Source organism: Apis mellifera, linkage group LG12, assembly GCF_003254395.2.
Source record: "Apis mellifera strain DH4 linkage group LG12, Amel_HAv3.1, whole genome shotgun sequence".
Taxonomy (NCBI): domain Eukaryota; kingdom Metazoa; phylum Arthropoda; class Insecta; order Hymenoptera; family Apidae; genus Apis; species Apis mellifera.
The window spans coordinates 8,447,018-8,462,479 of NC_037649.1; the positions used below are offsets into that span (position 1 = coordinate 8,447,018).

Sequence of the window (15,462 nt, forward strand, 5' to 3'; positions counted from 1 at the left end):
GATGACTCGTGCGCGATATATATGAAATATGAACAACGTGTATAAAAATTTTTCCTTTCTTTGTTTGGTAAAACGATTAAAAAAAATATATAATATTTCAACTTTTTTGGAATTTTTCAAGTTTCGAGATTTCGAAGATTTCGTACAAACGTACAACATTTTAATTTAAAATTCTTATTTCCTTGCCAATAAAAGAAAAATCGTATCACATCTGGTAAATGTAATCAATGACAAAGCTAAAAATATTTCCTCACCTTGCGATAACTCGTCGATGACGATTTATCTTTCTATTCGAATCGTCATTCGCATTAATCCATTAATAGAAACGAAAGAATGAGAATCGTGGAATTCGGCTCGCAATTATAACTAATCGTGGAAATAAATCGGGTTCGAAGGGAGAGGAAAAGTTGGGGAACCCGTTTCGATTATTAATGGCCACCATCCGGTTCTCCGGATCGGTTGAATTTTTTAACAGCCTCGAGGAGAGCAAAGTTTAACCGACGAATGTCACGGGCTTCTTCTCCTCCCTCGATAATCGATACCTTCCGATATTTTTCCCAACTTTTCCCCCGCCCATCATTTTTCCACGGTGAAAGATAAAGTGGAAACTTTTTTTATAATCGAATTACACTTCGGATCGAGATGTATATATATATATATATATATATATATCAAATTGCCGCGACTTTATTGTTGTTTCGCTCGATCGATCACCTCTCTCTGCTTCTCAACTAATCCTCTCTGCTATCGAAACACGAGCAGGATGTAACAATTTTATCTATCGAGATTTTGAATAATTTTAATAATCTCCTTCTCTAAAATTCTTCTTCTTCCTCTTCTTTTATTTCAAATTATTCCATTTCTCTTTTCTTTTAAAAGAATTCTCAAAAAAGATGTTTCGAAAAGACAAAAGGATTATTTTAAACAAACATTGATGGTAGAAAATTTTATTTATCGAGATTTTCGATGATTTTAATTATCTCCTTCCCTAAATTCTTCTTCTTCTTTCTTTCTTTCTTTATTTCAAATTATTCTATTTCTCTTTTCTCTTAAAAAAATTCGCGAAAAGATATTTCGAAAAGGATTATTTTAAGCAAATATTGGGATTCGATGGTAGAAAATTTTATCTATCGAGATTTTGGATAATTTTAATTATCTCCTACCCTAAATTCTTCTTCTTTCTTTCTTTCTTTATTTCAAATTATTCTATTTCTCTTTTCTTTTAAAAGAATTCGCAAAAAAGATGTTTCGAAAAGACAAAAGGATTATTTTAAACAAATATTGATGGTAGAAAATTTTATTTATCGAGATTTTCGATGATTTTAATTATCTCCTTCCCTAAATTCTTCTTCTTCTTTCTTTCTTTATTTCAAATTATTCTATTTCTCTTTTCTTTTAAAAGAATTCTCAAAAAAGATGTTTCAAAAAGACAAAAGGATTATTTTAAACAAACATTGATGGTAGAAAATTTTATTTATCGAGATTTTCAATGATTTTAATTATCTCCTTCCCTAAATTCTTCTTCTTTTATTTCAAATTATTCCATTTCTCTTTTCTCTTAAAAAGATTCAGGAAAAAGAAATAATGGATACTTCGAAAAGACAAAAGGATTATTTTAAACAAACATTGGGATAGTAGAAAGAACTTTCGGGAAGCTGATAAAATGATATTCCACGGAACCACGCGTTGGGGAAGAGAACTCTTTGGAGAATTTACGGCGACATCCAACCCCGTTGAATCGGCTCGTATCGAGAAGAATTTTCAAACTTACGACAGGCTAATAAAAAAACCCGTAAAAGGCAAACGACACGAATTGGAATATATATATATATATATCGTATTTAACCTGAAGCGACTCTCGTGCAAACCCGTCCGTCATCTCGCGCGTGAAAATACAATAAAACGCAGTTAAACGAAGAAAACGCTTTTGCGTTTATTAATTTCTTTTTATCCCGAAAAAAAGATCGACAATCAATTGATCGGATAAAGATTAAGCGAAACGTTGCCTCGACTTGATTTCACCGAACCAACGTCCACCGTTCGTTGAAATTTAAAATTCAAAGCGGAAACGATATCTCTCCAAGTGTTTTTACACTCGTCGGAATATTAAATGAAAGCGTGGAAAAGGGAGGTTAAAAATCGGGGCGATACGATTAAAGATGGAAGTGTAAGTAAAAAAAAAGTTGTACAATTTTTCCGATCCTGGAGAATCTTGGTAATCGGGATGAATAATGCGATCGTGGAACAAATCGTGAATTCGTCCGAGTCCCTTGGCTCCAACTTTTCCTCCCTTTCTTCCTTTCCCTCCGATCGAGAAATATCCTTACGCGAAAATCGTAAATTCGTGTACGATAAGTGGAAGAGGAGCGAAAGAAACGTGCCTCCTGTTTCGAGTCCCATCCTTATTCTTATTCCATTATTCTTATTTTTATGAATTCGTGAGGATACATTTAAGAAATTTTCTTTCCTTCTTCTCATATTATACACGATAATGATACAAATTTTATTTGAATTTATATTTATAAAAAGTTGGAAATATATTAAGAAATTTATAATCGGGAGAAAATTTGAAAAAGTTCGATAATTATAAATTTGAAAAAGTTAGATAATTTTTCAGATTGGAAGATTGGCAAAATTTTTTGGATCGATTATCCTCCTTCCATGGAAATTTCGTAAATTGATGCTTAAATTGTTTAAAAAAAAATTGGAGAAAAGAGAAGACCAAATCGAATTATATCGAATCAACAGGGAAAAAAAAAAAAGAGGCGTTTAACGTGTGTGCGTTCGGAGAGGAAACGGTAATCTTTCCGTTAAACGGAAATTCAGCGAACAGACGAGTAACAGGTTTCAAAAGGAGAAAGCTGCGTTGGGGAAAATGAGGCGGCAGCCGGAAGAGATAACGCCATGCTATGGAAAATACACATGGGAAATACGGGTGGCTCTGTTTTACTCGTGCATTTTCCTAAAGGCCGCCGTAGCTTCCGCTACTAATTAGACTGGCTCACTTGTAAATTAATACTTGCATTGTTTATAAACGTGCAATTTCTGCCGGATCTTTGCATCGAGCGTTTCGAACAAGAGCGTTATTCTAATTTCAGGGTAAACGAAAACGATGTCGCAATTCCGTGCTTTTACTTTGTTGGGATAATTCTCAAGAATAAATCATGGATAAAATATTTCTCGCAAGAAAATAAATATTCGTTGCGAAAAATAAGAAGTAACGATCAAAATCAACAAGAGAGATTTATGGAGAAATTAATATCGTCAACATCTTGTACAATGATGTTATTAATTTATTTATTTAAATTTGAATATTGTTATTAAATATTTATTTATTTATTTAAATTTGAATATTATTATTAAAGATTTATTTATTTATTTAAATATTATTATTAAAGATGGTCGAATAGATATGGTATACGAGACAGAATGATCGAATTCTGAATCAAGGATACTCGAGACAGACTGTTTTAAAAAAGAAGTTTAAAAATGAGATATCGTGAAAAAGGAACGAAATGATTTCAATTGCACTATCGACTCGTTTTCTCTTTAAAAATAATACCTTTGCTATTATTTTTCTCGTCGTTGAGCGACCATTGAAACATCTTGGTGTTTTTATATTTAAATAGAGAAAGTTACTTGTCCGAACAGCTTTAATCTACTTTTCACCCGGCCGGCGGTTCGAGTTATCGATTCCGTTCCTCGGAAGTTGCCGCTTTGTTCGCGACTTCAAAGGGAATAACAAGTCGATGCACAATGATAAGTAACGCTCGTGCCAACTTTTATTCCCACGTTGAAAAAAATATCGATCGCGCCTGTGTTTATGAACCAGTTCCTCCACCGGAACTGGAAATACCGATTTAAAAACTTTCTTTTCTACTTATCTCTTTACCTTTCTTGGAATGCGAGGAAAATAGACCACCACTCGTCTATACACGGAAAAGCAATTCGAAGAGATCGATTGTTAACAAGCTGATGGTAATCGCGTTATTTAAACGTTTCTCAGATCTTTGAAAGTACGGAGATATATAGAATCGTTGACAGCAAGAATAAAGAATCGTGAAGTTGTAGAATAGAATCGATATTCAAACTCTCCTTTCCTTTTAATTTCATAAAAAAAGAAAATAGAAACGATATTTGAAACGATAATAAATTAACACGTTTCGAAAAATGTTCATTCGAGCGGCTTTCGAGTAAAGTTATCCACTCCAAGAATAAAGAAGAATCGATATTCAAACTCTCCTTTCCTTTTAATTTCATAAAAAAAAAGGAAATAGAGACAATATTCGAAACGATAATAAACTAACGCGTTTCGAAAAATATTCATTTTCGAGCGCCTTTCAAATAAAGTTATCCATTCCAAGAATAAAGAATCGTGAAGTTGTAGAATAGAATCGATATTCAAACTCTCCTTTCCTTTTAATTTCATAAAAAAAAGAAAATAGAGACAATATTTGAGAAACGATAATAAACTAACGCGTTTTGAAAAATGTTCATTCGAATGTCTTTCGAATAAAGTTATCCACTCCAAGAATAAAGAATCGTGAAGTTGTAGAATAGAATCGATATTCAAACTCTCCTTTCCTTTTAATTTCATAAAAAAAAGAAAATAGAGACAATATTTGAAACGATAATAAACGAAAAATGTTCATTTGTGCGGCTTTCGAATAAAGTTATCCATTCCAAGAATAAAGAAGAATCGATATTCAAACTCTCCTTTCCTTTTAATTTCATAAAAAAAGAAAATAGAAACAATATTTGAAACGATAATAAATTAACATGTTTCGAAAAATGTTCATTCGAGCAGCTTTAAAGTTATTGTCTCCAAGAATAAAGAATCGTGAAGTTGTAGAATAGAATCGATATTCAAATTCTCCTTTCCTTTTAATTTTATAAATAAAAGAAAATAGAGACGATATTTGAAACGATAATAAATTAACACGTTTCGAAAAATGTTCATTCGAGCGGCTTTCGAATAAAGTTATTCATTCCAAGAATAAAGAAGAATCGATATTCAAACTCTCCTTTCCTTTTAATTTCATAAAAAAAGGAAATAGAGACAATATTTGAAACGATAATAAACGAAAAATATTCATTTGTGCGGCTTTCGAATAAAGTTATCCACTCCAAGAATAAAGAATCGTGAAGTTGTAGAATAGAATCGATATTCAAACTCTCCTTTCCTTTTAATTTTATAAAAAAAAGGAAATAGAGACAATATTTGAAACGATAATAAACGAAAAATGTTCATTCGAGCGGCTTTCGAATAAAGTTATCCACTCCAAGAATAAAGAATCGTGAAGTTGTAGAATAGAATCGATATTCAAACTCTCCTTTCCTTTTAATTTCATAAAAAAAAGGAAATAGAGACAATATTCGAAACGATAATAAACTAACACGTTTCGAAAAATGTTCTTTCGAATAAAGTTATCCACTCCAAGAATAAAGAAGAATCGATATTCAAACTCTCCTTTCCTTTTAATTTCACAAAAAAAAGGAAATAGAAACAATATTCGAAACGATAATAAACTAACGCGTTTCGAAAAATGTTCTTTCGAATAAAGTTATCCAAGGATCGATTAATCGACGTTGTGGATACACCTTAGCTTCGATTACTTCCGATCAAGTGCAGCCGTGGCGCATAGTGGAAACGACTATCCAAACTTTATCACGGTTTACACGGAAGCCGAGCAACCGATTGTTAACGAGATAATAAACAGGTCGGGGAACTACATGGGGATAATGAGCGGGTGTAATAAGCCGACATGGGCCACGCATTAACGCGCGTTTATTAACGGTCTGCGTCAAACCGGAATGAAGATATGGAGCGACTGAAAGTTGTCGTCCAGTGGAAACTAACCAACCTCGGAACCGGATGGCGATGATCGATAAGCTTGTTTCTTTTATTCTCGGATACATATTTTCTCGTTTTTTAACGATCAACGGTTTAGAAAGTAACGTGGGCGATTCACAGGTACAGATTGGGAAGAAAAAGAACGGTTTGGAGGAATTTAGGAGGAAAGGGGGAAAGATTGTTTCGTAAATGAGAACGTGTGCAAAGTTCGCGCTTGGAAAGTGACAATCCTCGTCCGTTCCTTCGTTCCACTTTCCTTGTTCCCTTGGTTTCGACGCAACGTGAAAGTTGGAATCTTGGAGGGATCGATACGGCTGAAGTATTCATAGATTTTCGTGAAAAGATTTTCCATGCCACTTGTTTCTTTAAATAATGAAGAAGCTAACTACGATACGGTAACTTTGTTACTTTGTGCGACTAATTTTCTAACTTTTCCAAAACTTTCGTCCTCGAAAAGATTAATCTTAATGTTGAATATCCTTCGATTCTCGAATATCTCGAAAAGAATAATTGAATTTATTAATTATTATACATCGTATCGGTGGGATATTAATAATTTTAAATTAATTAATTTTTATGCGAAATAATTTTCTAAATGTATTTGAAAAAAGCAAAAAAAAAAAAAAATTGGCAAACTTGTATTACACGTACTCCAATTATACAAATTGTTTGTCCCCTGATGGATTCGGATAAATGGAATACTACGGTATAAAAAAAAATTTCCAATTTGTATCGAAATATATCGATATTTGTAAAAACTTTTACATACATATATGTATATACAAAGTTTCGAATAATAGAGGGAAAAATGGGGAAAAAATTCAAAGAGACGATACGTGCGCGTTCACTTTTTCAAAGATTACCTTTTCATTTTATTTCGCAAAAAAGTATTACGGGATTGTTGCGATCGTAATCGCGTTTAAGAGGAATTTATTTAGATATATCCATCGTATAATCCGGACGATAACACTGCGTGAAATTAACTCGTGAGAACATTTGTGTTTCCGAATTGAACCGCACGTTAATATGGACGTTAACAAGTAGTATTATCAAAGTAATTGTATCGACTATGTAATTACAAAATAAACGGATATCGTTGAATGTGAACATGAATAATTTCGACGATCAAACAGTCTAAACTTTCCTAGTTTAACAACATGTGACCAGTTAATTCGTATTTATATTATATAATACCTTTGAATGCACCAAACTTCCCCCTTGAAAATTTCCGATCGATTCGCAATCGACGTTAACCACAAAACTCCATTTAACTCGATTATAATCTTGATTGTAAAATTAAATCCATTTCGAGAAAACTTTCGAAATATCACGGGCAGAAGATAATTTTTCGATCCTTTATTAAATTAAGAAAATTCGATTTCGTTGGAAGCACGAAACCTTCCTCTTTAAAACGCATTTTGATTTTTGAAGCATTTGAATGCTGTTATAGAAACTTTAGATAATTTACACGTCGTGTCATACGTGTTAAAATTCTTCAAATTATAAAATGGGTGAATATTAAAATTTTTCAATAACAAATTTGAATACCGTATCACGAAACCAATCAAAGATCAATTGCACGCAAAAATCTCGAAATTCAATTCGAATTATTCATAGAAATCCTTTAACGTTTGAAACAAGAAACACACACTGAAAAACTTGGTCGAGGAAAAAGGGTAATTTTTTTCAATCGTTTGGTCGATTATCTCTCTTCGTCTCACTTATCTCATATTCTTGGAAAAACGCATTCCAGAAAATTCTACGTGTTTCATGATTTCCTCCACTTTCGATGAATAAATAAATTTCTCTTCTCTACATAATTTTTTCGTCTCGTTCTCGAAACTGAATTATACGAGGTGGGAATCGAAACGTTTCAGAATTGGACGGAAATCACTGCTTCTCCAGGCAGATTGTTCAATTTGTCTCGAATTGTGGAAACGGCATAGGCCGAGCAACGAGAACCGGATCGATCCGTTTTGATATCGCGCAATTAACACCAAGTACTTCTCGTTCGTTTCGGGTAAACACTTGTGCGTTAATTGACTATCCTCCTAAGAACGAAATTGTTCCTCGCTACGGTATCCTGAGACCTGTCTCGATTGCTCAAGCGTTTGCTAAATGCTACGCCGAGTTGAGATTGAATTGGGATGAGATTGTCTTACTTGTCAATCGATTAGAACGACGTAGAATTCTTATGTATCCTGTGAATCGAATTTACTCGAGTATTATTATGGAAGAAAAGAATTTTAAAGAAAATTTATAGAATCGTTTCGACGTAGAATTTTTTTATCCTGTAAATGGAATTTATTTTCTGGCGAGTATTATTGTGGAAGAGAAGTTGAAAATTTCGCGATTAATTCGAGATAAAAGTGTGCATCCGTGGTTTAAAGAGTGTAGAATCGGAAGCAAAGGATGTATTGTTAAACGTTTTAACGGGTGACAGAGGCAGACGATATTATCATAATTTGGGATAAGGTTGCAGTTGTTGCCTCGCCGGAGATAGTTTGGAATTGGGTCGGCGAGTCTCCAACGTGCTCTAACAAACGCATATTTCCCGCAGCAAAGCAACTTGCCGAGAAGTTTATGGGGGACACGGAGATTATTATAGTTTCATGAAAGACAGGGAGCTTTTGAGAGAGAACGTCTGATTAAAATTTTGCAACAAGAAGATTTAAATTCGACCACCATTTGCAAGAATTTTCCCTTTCTTTTCCCTTCGAACGTGTACACTAATTTTATCAATAATATAAATTTGATCGATTTGATGATACATGGAATATTTTATTTTTTTCTCGAATATCAATCTATCGTCCAAGAGAATTATGGAAAATTTCTCTCTGCAATATTTTATTATTATATAACATTGATTTTTATGCAAATATATATACAATTTGGGATGTTATTTAACTATAAAATTATCGGTAATTTGTTTCAACGCGGTTACATTGTTACAACATCATTGAACATTGATTTTTATGCAAATTCACGGCAGAGTGTCTTCGATTTTAACGCAATCCCCCCACGTTTAATTTTTTAAATTAATTTCACGAATTATATATATACATCTTTTAAAATATTATCTTGTTATTTTCTTTAATTCGTTTTTAAAAAAGAAATGAAGAATCGGCAATTTTAGATTTCTCAAGGGACGTAAACGTATAACGTGAAAGAGTCGCAACATTTCCATAATATAAAATTCCCTTGATATAAAATTTACTTTCCACCTCGCCCTTATTTCTCGCGTCAGGCCAACAAAACTATTTCTCCTTAAATATTTTAATAAAACTATCCTTTCCACGAGATCCACGCCTTCCTTAAATAACCCTTTCGAATCAATCCAACTCACGATTCCAAGTGAAATCATCCCTTCTCTCCTCTCCATTAATCCTCTCTGATAACCCTTAAGAATCCGCGACACCGATCCAAAACGGATCCTCGATCCAAAACACATTCGAGAGTGGATGGATAAAGGCGCCTTTAAAAATACTCGTCTTTAAAATCGAATTTTCCACTCCGCTGTCTGTAAATTCAATTATCCTCGAATCTCTGGCGTGTAAAAAATTTTTGCCACGGGAGGCATAGTAATGGGAGGACGAAGGAAGAAAGGAAGGAAGGATCGATCCTTTCGCGAATCGCAATTACAGGGGGACCAGGTTAGGTAAAGCAAGCGATTTTCCTTTCCCCAGCTTCAAGCCTTTGTTACCACCCTTCGTTTCCCCTTTCTCTCGCTCCCTCTTTTCCTCCCCCTTTTCTCGTTACCACCACGCGGTGTTTCAAAGCGGTTGTGAGGGAAAAAAAAAAAATTGTTGCGCGACACTGTGGGTGTATTCGAGAAATTAGATGGAAGGGGTTGAAATCGAGATAATAAAAGGAACGAATCTTTTTCTTTCTTCTTCTTCTTCCTTGCGTCAATTATTTACCAATTGTATCGATGTTTGGCTATATCAGAAATTTTAATTTTCGGGATAAATTTTTTTATAGATTCTCGGAAAGAGTTAAAAAGTAATTTAACTAATGAGAATTGAAATGAATAATTGATTAGAACGAATGCGGTGGATTTCTAGAAATTATTAAAAATGTGTTTTACTCCTTTTTTTTTTAATTTATAACGAATGCATTAAATTTTTTAAATTAATTAAAAAATCAAATTTTTCCCATGGAGGCAAGTAATTTTACGTGGAAACGTATATTTTTATTTTTGCGGTCGTAACGAAGAATTCGTAGAAAAAAAGAAAAGAAAGAGGAAAATTGAAAAATTGTTAACGAGGGGAAGTTTAAATTTTATGAGATGACAAATTCGTTTCGATTTTTTTTTCTCTCGAAATTCGCATCGATATCGTTATCGTTAATTAATACTGCCGATTCGTTATTAAACCGTCGACATTCCAACTTAATAGTACAATTCAATGTTACACGATTCGTGATATTTTGTATCACGGCCCGAAATATAATTAATCGTAATTTATTAATGAAATGTAATTTATGAGAATTTTGCATCGCAACCGACAGTAGTACGATTCAATAAAATGCATCGCCTTTGTTAAAATCCTGTCCCGCGTGTAAATATTATACAAAGTATCATCGCGATCGTATCTTAATACAGGAACGAAAATGAAAAAGCTTTCGTTTCAAATTTTAAAATCGTATCCTCTTCGAAATTCCTTTATTATCCCGCTTTACCCTTTCTTTCCCTTTTTTATCCGTCTATTTTTAATGAAAGAAAGAGAGAAAAAAGTAGAAGAGTAATGGAAACAGTGTTCAATAAGAAGAAACTCGATCGAGATTTGTTTAATAACATAAGCAGATATTGCGTCCAACACACACACACAGACCGTTGTAAAAACATCGGATTACTCGAAGCAAATTTTAAATCTCGCGTCAGATTTAAATTATTCCCGTACGAATTTGTTTAATACGAATTTATAGCGCGGGGATAACAATCCCGTTTAAATGGAATGTTGGCGTGTGACCGGCTGCGACGAACGAAAAAGATGATCCTAAATAATATTTAATAACCGTGAAATATGTTTTCCTCTTTTTTTTTAATCGATTTAACAAAAATTCGAAACGTTTTTCGCAACGAGAGAAGTAGAAAAATTGATTTAAAAATGTAACAATAATAGGATGATCGATCGCCTTTCCACGGATGGAATTTAATAATAAACTCTGTAATTTCGAATCGCTTCAAGTTTTTTTTGTCTCCGATAGAATCACGACTTTCGATCGTTTCGAAAGATTTCCAAGAAAGGAAATAATTTTTACTTTCGAAACTCGCACGAATATTCGCACGAATCAACCCATAGAACCCACTTTCAACTTTTAATTATCATCCTACTTCTTCCAATTTCACAAACCAGATACCAAATATATAACAATTGACGATGGAAAAAGAAGAAGAAATTTTAAAAAAAGAACTCTTCGATCAAACTTTTATTAAATACCAAGCAGAAATTCGATTCTTTAAGAAGGAAAAAAAAACTTTCCAATAACAGATCCGACATATCACCACGTGCACGGTTTAACCCGACGAACGCGTGGATGGAGAATTGGCGAAACAATTTGGGACGTTCCTCGCAAATGCACGCGCGGTTGACGAATAAACCGCGTGACTGGCGATCCACGCCCAAGAGTATCGCTCTTATGACACACCACGTTGCCGTGCGTATATCCCATGATCCCCCCTGGACGGAAGCCGCCCATTAACCGGCCAATGATGATGCCAACGGACACCCGGGTCAGATCTCCGCCTCCTGGTACCGAGCACGTCACTCGTTTTCGTTCCTCGTTTGCCAACGCGCGTTCCATCGTCGAAAATTTTCATATATCGGGTATACAAAAGTATATATATATATATATATAATCTTCGTCTTGAAAAGAGAAAAACTTGGATCGAAAAAGAGATGGAAAGCGAAGGAGGAATAATTGGAAATCGAGGGAGGCGTTGTTGTACGCGTTTGAGAATCCCTTTTAGGGGATAATTGGATCGAAGGATTGGAACGATTTTCTGGATCTTCTTTCGAAGAAGCCACTGCTTTCGTGCTCTGCCTCTTCTCGCGATGCGATCGGTTAAGGTGTACGTGAGCGAAATAGAGAAGAAAACTGTACGGTTCTGTAACTAATTGGCGATCTCTGGTTCAATTATAGAATTATAGTGTTATTAATTATATGTCGTGAGAAATCATTTGTGAAGGAAATTGGTGACATTGGTTTCCGTGAAAATTGGTGCGAAAAGAGAGAGAAAAAGAAAAGGCGTGTTTCGGAGAGCGATTATGTGACACAGTTGCAAGAGGTGGATGCAAGAAAAGTGTGTCGTTATGCTCCCTCCTCCCTGTGTACCCCACTGATAATCTCAGTGTCGTTGATTAATCGAGCGAACGGCTAAGTTTCTTGATACGCAGTGACATCAATAAGCGATGACCAGTGATCACGCGAGTGCACGTCGTTGTTCCGCCTCGCAGTTTCGTAACGAGAGTATCTCGCGAGTGACGAAGGAAACCGTCAAGGGATCTACATGGATCGGTACGTGGTTCTTTTTATTTTTTTTTTTTTAAGAAAAATTATCACTCTATCTTGTTAATGTATAATTTTATGATTTTTATCGAAGAAATGATTTTCTTTTTTCTTTTTTTATGTTAAAAAAATCGCCGAGAAAATCTTATTAAAAATTTTTTATTCGTTGGATAGATTTTTCTTTATCGCGATGAACAGAGTTTTGTTGTATTCCAAGGGGGAAAGTTTCTTGTTTTGTTTAAAAAGGAAAGTATCCCGTTCCAAATAATAGCTTCTTTCGTTAAACAAATTTTCTCACAAAGGAATTTCCGTTTGTTAAAGATATTCCTCATTTATTAAACAATTAGCAACCACTTTTTTAGCCCGGGGGGGAAAAAAGTTCTCGTTTTTAGCGAATTCTCCATTTCCATCGGAGGGAAAAAAAACCTTGTTTGCGTTTGAAACGACCTTGCAACGCTAAACGTTACACTTTTTAACAAACAACGCTTTTTACATTACGGAAAATTAAAAGAATCTATTTTATTAAAAAGAAAAAAAAAGAAAGAAACGAAAAAGAATTCTAAAACTTTCTGTTCAAACGAATTCTTCTAATTCAACTGTTGCTGCGTAATAAAAATAAATGTCGATGCGTAAAAAAAATCTGTAGCGTCTTAAGATAAAAATATCAAAAACGGTGAACGTTGATGCGACGAAATATTTTTTTTCTTTTCCCTTCTCGTACCGTTAATTCTCCTATAATTCCTTTCGCTCTCGTTTCCTTGCTTTTTATGCCCGGACAAAGAAACTTTTTCCTTCGATTTACCGCGACGTCGCCCTGAGCTCTGTCCAAGTTATAGAAGTGGAAGAGAGGGGAAAAAAAAAAAAAAAAAAATACAAGGTGGCAGTAAAAACAGCAGGGGATGAAAACGATAGCACACTCGGGAGCGCGTCCAGGGACATATATTTTTGGAAAACTTTTCCTTCGAATTCTCTCGACGCGCGAATCAAATTATAAAAAGTAAATATTACACATTTTTGTATATAAAAACGAAGAGAAAAAAGAGAAAACGCACATTCGATAGTATTTTGTTTTTTTTATCAAAAATATCGTTTTACGCGCGGCTTACAGAAACTTCTCCTCGAGCGTGCTTCACCGTGTGAAAAAAAATCTCCAAAACTGTGTTGGAGTCGTAGAAATTTGTATTGAAAAAAACTGTGGCGCGTAGAAGCGTGGAATTCCTAGGATAAATGGAAAATTGGAATTGATATTTTATTTGGCAATAATCGTTGTTGTAAAGAGAAATAATATTTAGAAGGGGAAAGAAAAACGATAACGAGAGGAATTTCGTTTAATAAAAGACGGAAGTTTGAAATTTCTTCAATTTATCGTTCGATCGAAACGATTGTTCGTCATTTGTTCGAAACGTTACGTCGAGTATCAGTCGTTTTCACAGTCGATACGCATTTTTCCACGATTGCGCGCAATTCACACACCGATCAATTGGAACGATGCTTGTTTATGGAAACGTCGTCTCCAAGATAAATTATTATTCAAGAACGAGCGTGACACTCGTATATAAATAAATTTTACACGGAACAATACACGAAATGAGTCAATAATTTCAGTCTATTCTCAACGACTCAACGAAACTGTTTTATTCTTTGCGAGAAAATGAAATTCTTCGAGTATTAATAATTTTTAATTCGTTTTCAAAAGATGTGCATTATACAAATATAATATATCTCGATTTTTCTTCGAACGCATGAATCGAACAAATTCACAAAGTTGATAAAAATATATAAATAAAAATTTCGCAATCGTGAAGGGAGATAATCAAAGCGTGAAATAATGTTGTTGCTCTCGCGATTCGTAAATCAACTTGTTTTCTACAGATGGTTGCGATACACCTGAACAGAGAGATCATAGCTAATTATGAAATTTCCTGCTGAGTTAATTACGGCCACTCGTAATTGTAAAGAGCACCGCGTTTCACGATCGCGTTTAATTGGAAAACCGAGAATGATATTTCACCCGGTATTTGCCACCTAAAGCAAACGATCGATCCAGTGTCGTCCTATAAAATCTACTCGAACAACCGAGTCGACGAAAAAAAAAGATAATTCGAATTCGATGTAATAATGGCGATATTTAAAATATAAAATTATCTCCCTCGTATTTACCCCCATATTAATCCCTGAAAATTCCATTTAATTGAAAAATTAAAAATTACCCTCCTCGTTATATCCTCCTTTCTTCTTTATATTTCTTCTTTCTCTATCACATCTCTTTCTTCTTTCTTCAAAGAAGAATAAATAGAATCGATCGTTCGATGCGACGTATATAAATTTAACTAACATATAAAAATTTAATTAAACCTAAGTAAATAAAGATGATAATAACAAGAATAAAAAAAGAAATAAAAAAAATATTTTTCCAGACTCGGTGTACCGGTGCACCGCGGAAGAGCGAACAATGGATATGAGAAGAGCAGAGGCTAAGTAGCAGGCTGCAGGTACAGGAACGGAGAGGGCGAAGCAACAGGAAAGGAAGAGCGAGAAGGAACCGAAGAAGAAGAGGAAGAGGAAGAAAGAATCGAACGAAAAATCCTTCCTTTCGAAGTGAAATCTAACGAGAGAAAGAAAGAACGGAAGCATCCTCGGGAGGAAAAATTTGGAGAAACGAAGAAGGGGGAAGAAAAGGAAAGTAGGATAGGAGGGGAAAGAGAGGAAAGATGAAGGAGATCGGATTATGGACACTGATTTGGACAGCGAGTGTGATGACGGGTATAAGCGTTGCACAAATATCGCAACTGTGCCCGTCTCACACCGAAATCTCGCCCTGTTCCTGCACCCTGAAGAAATCCGGATTGGACATAATATGCGAGTACACGGATCTGTCTCACATCTCCGGCGTGATGAGCTCTCTCAAAGGAAAGACCAACACTGTCATCTTCTATCTCAGGCTCAGGCACAACAGTCTGCCCAAGTTGCAGCCCTATGTGTTCCTCGGCCTCGACATCCGCCATCTGACCATCCACAACAGCAGCCTGGCCAAGCTCGAGGAATCCTCCTTGAGTTCCGTCGGTGAGAACATAATATTTTCAAAATATTTCCCAAAT

The 15,462-nt window shown here is 34.6% G+C and overlaps 1 protein-coding gene across 6 annotated transcripts in view; it reads left to right on the forward strand.

The window, feature by feature from the left end:
• The window catches only part of LOC410373 (leucine-rich repeat-containing protein 15), a 121,403-nt gene that overhangs the window by 100,201 nt on the left and 5,740 nt on the right, over positions 1–15,462 (forward strand). For 5 of the 6 annotated variants that reach the window (XM_006565222.3, XM_006565225.3, XM_006565223.3 and 2 more), the window contains one exon: positions 14,782–15,427. In XM_006565222.3, coding sequence (XP_006565285.1) covers positions 15,076–15,427 — 352 coding nt within the window. In that variant the 5' untranslated portion in view covers positions 14,782–15,075. Of the gene's footprint in view, positions 1–11,695; positions 12,374–14,781; positions 15,428–15,462 lie in introns of those variants that run through there. The other variant, XM_393853.7, reaches the window with a different exon arrangement.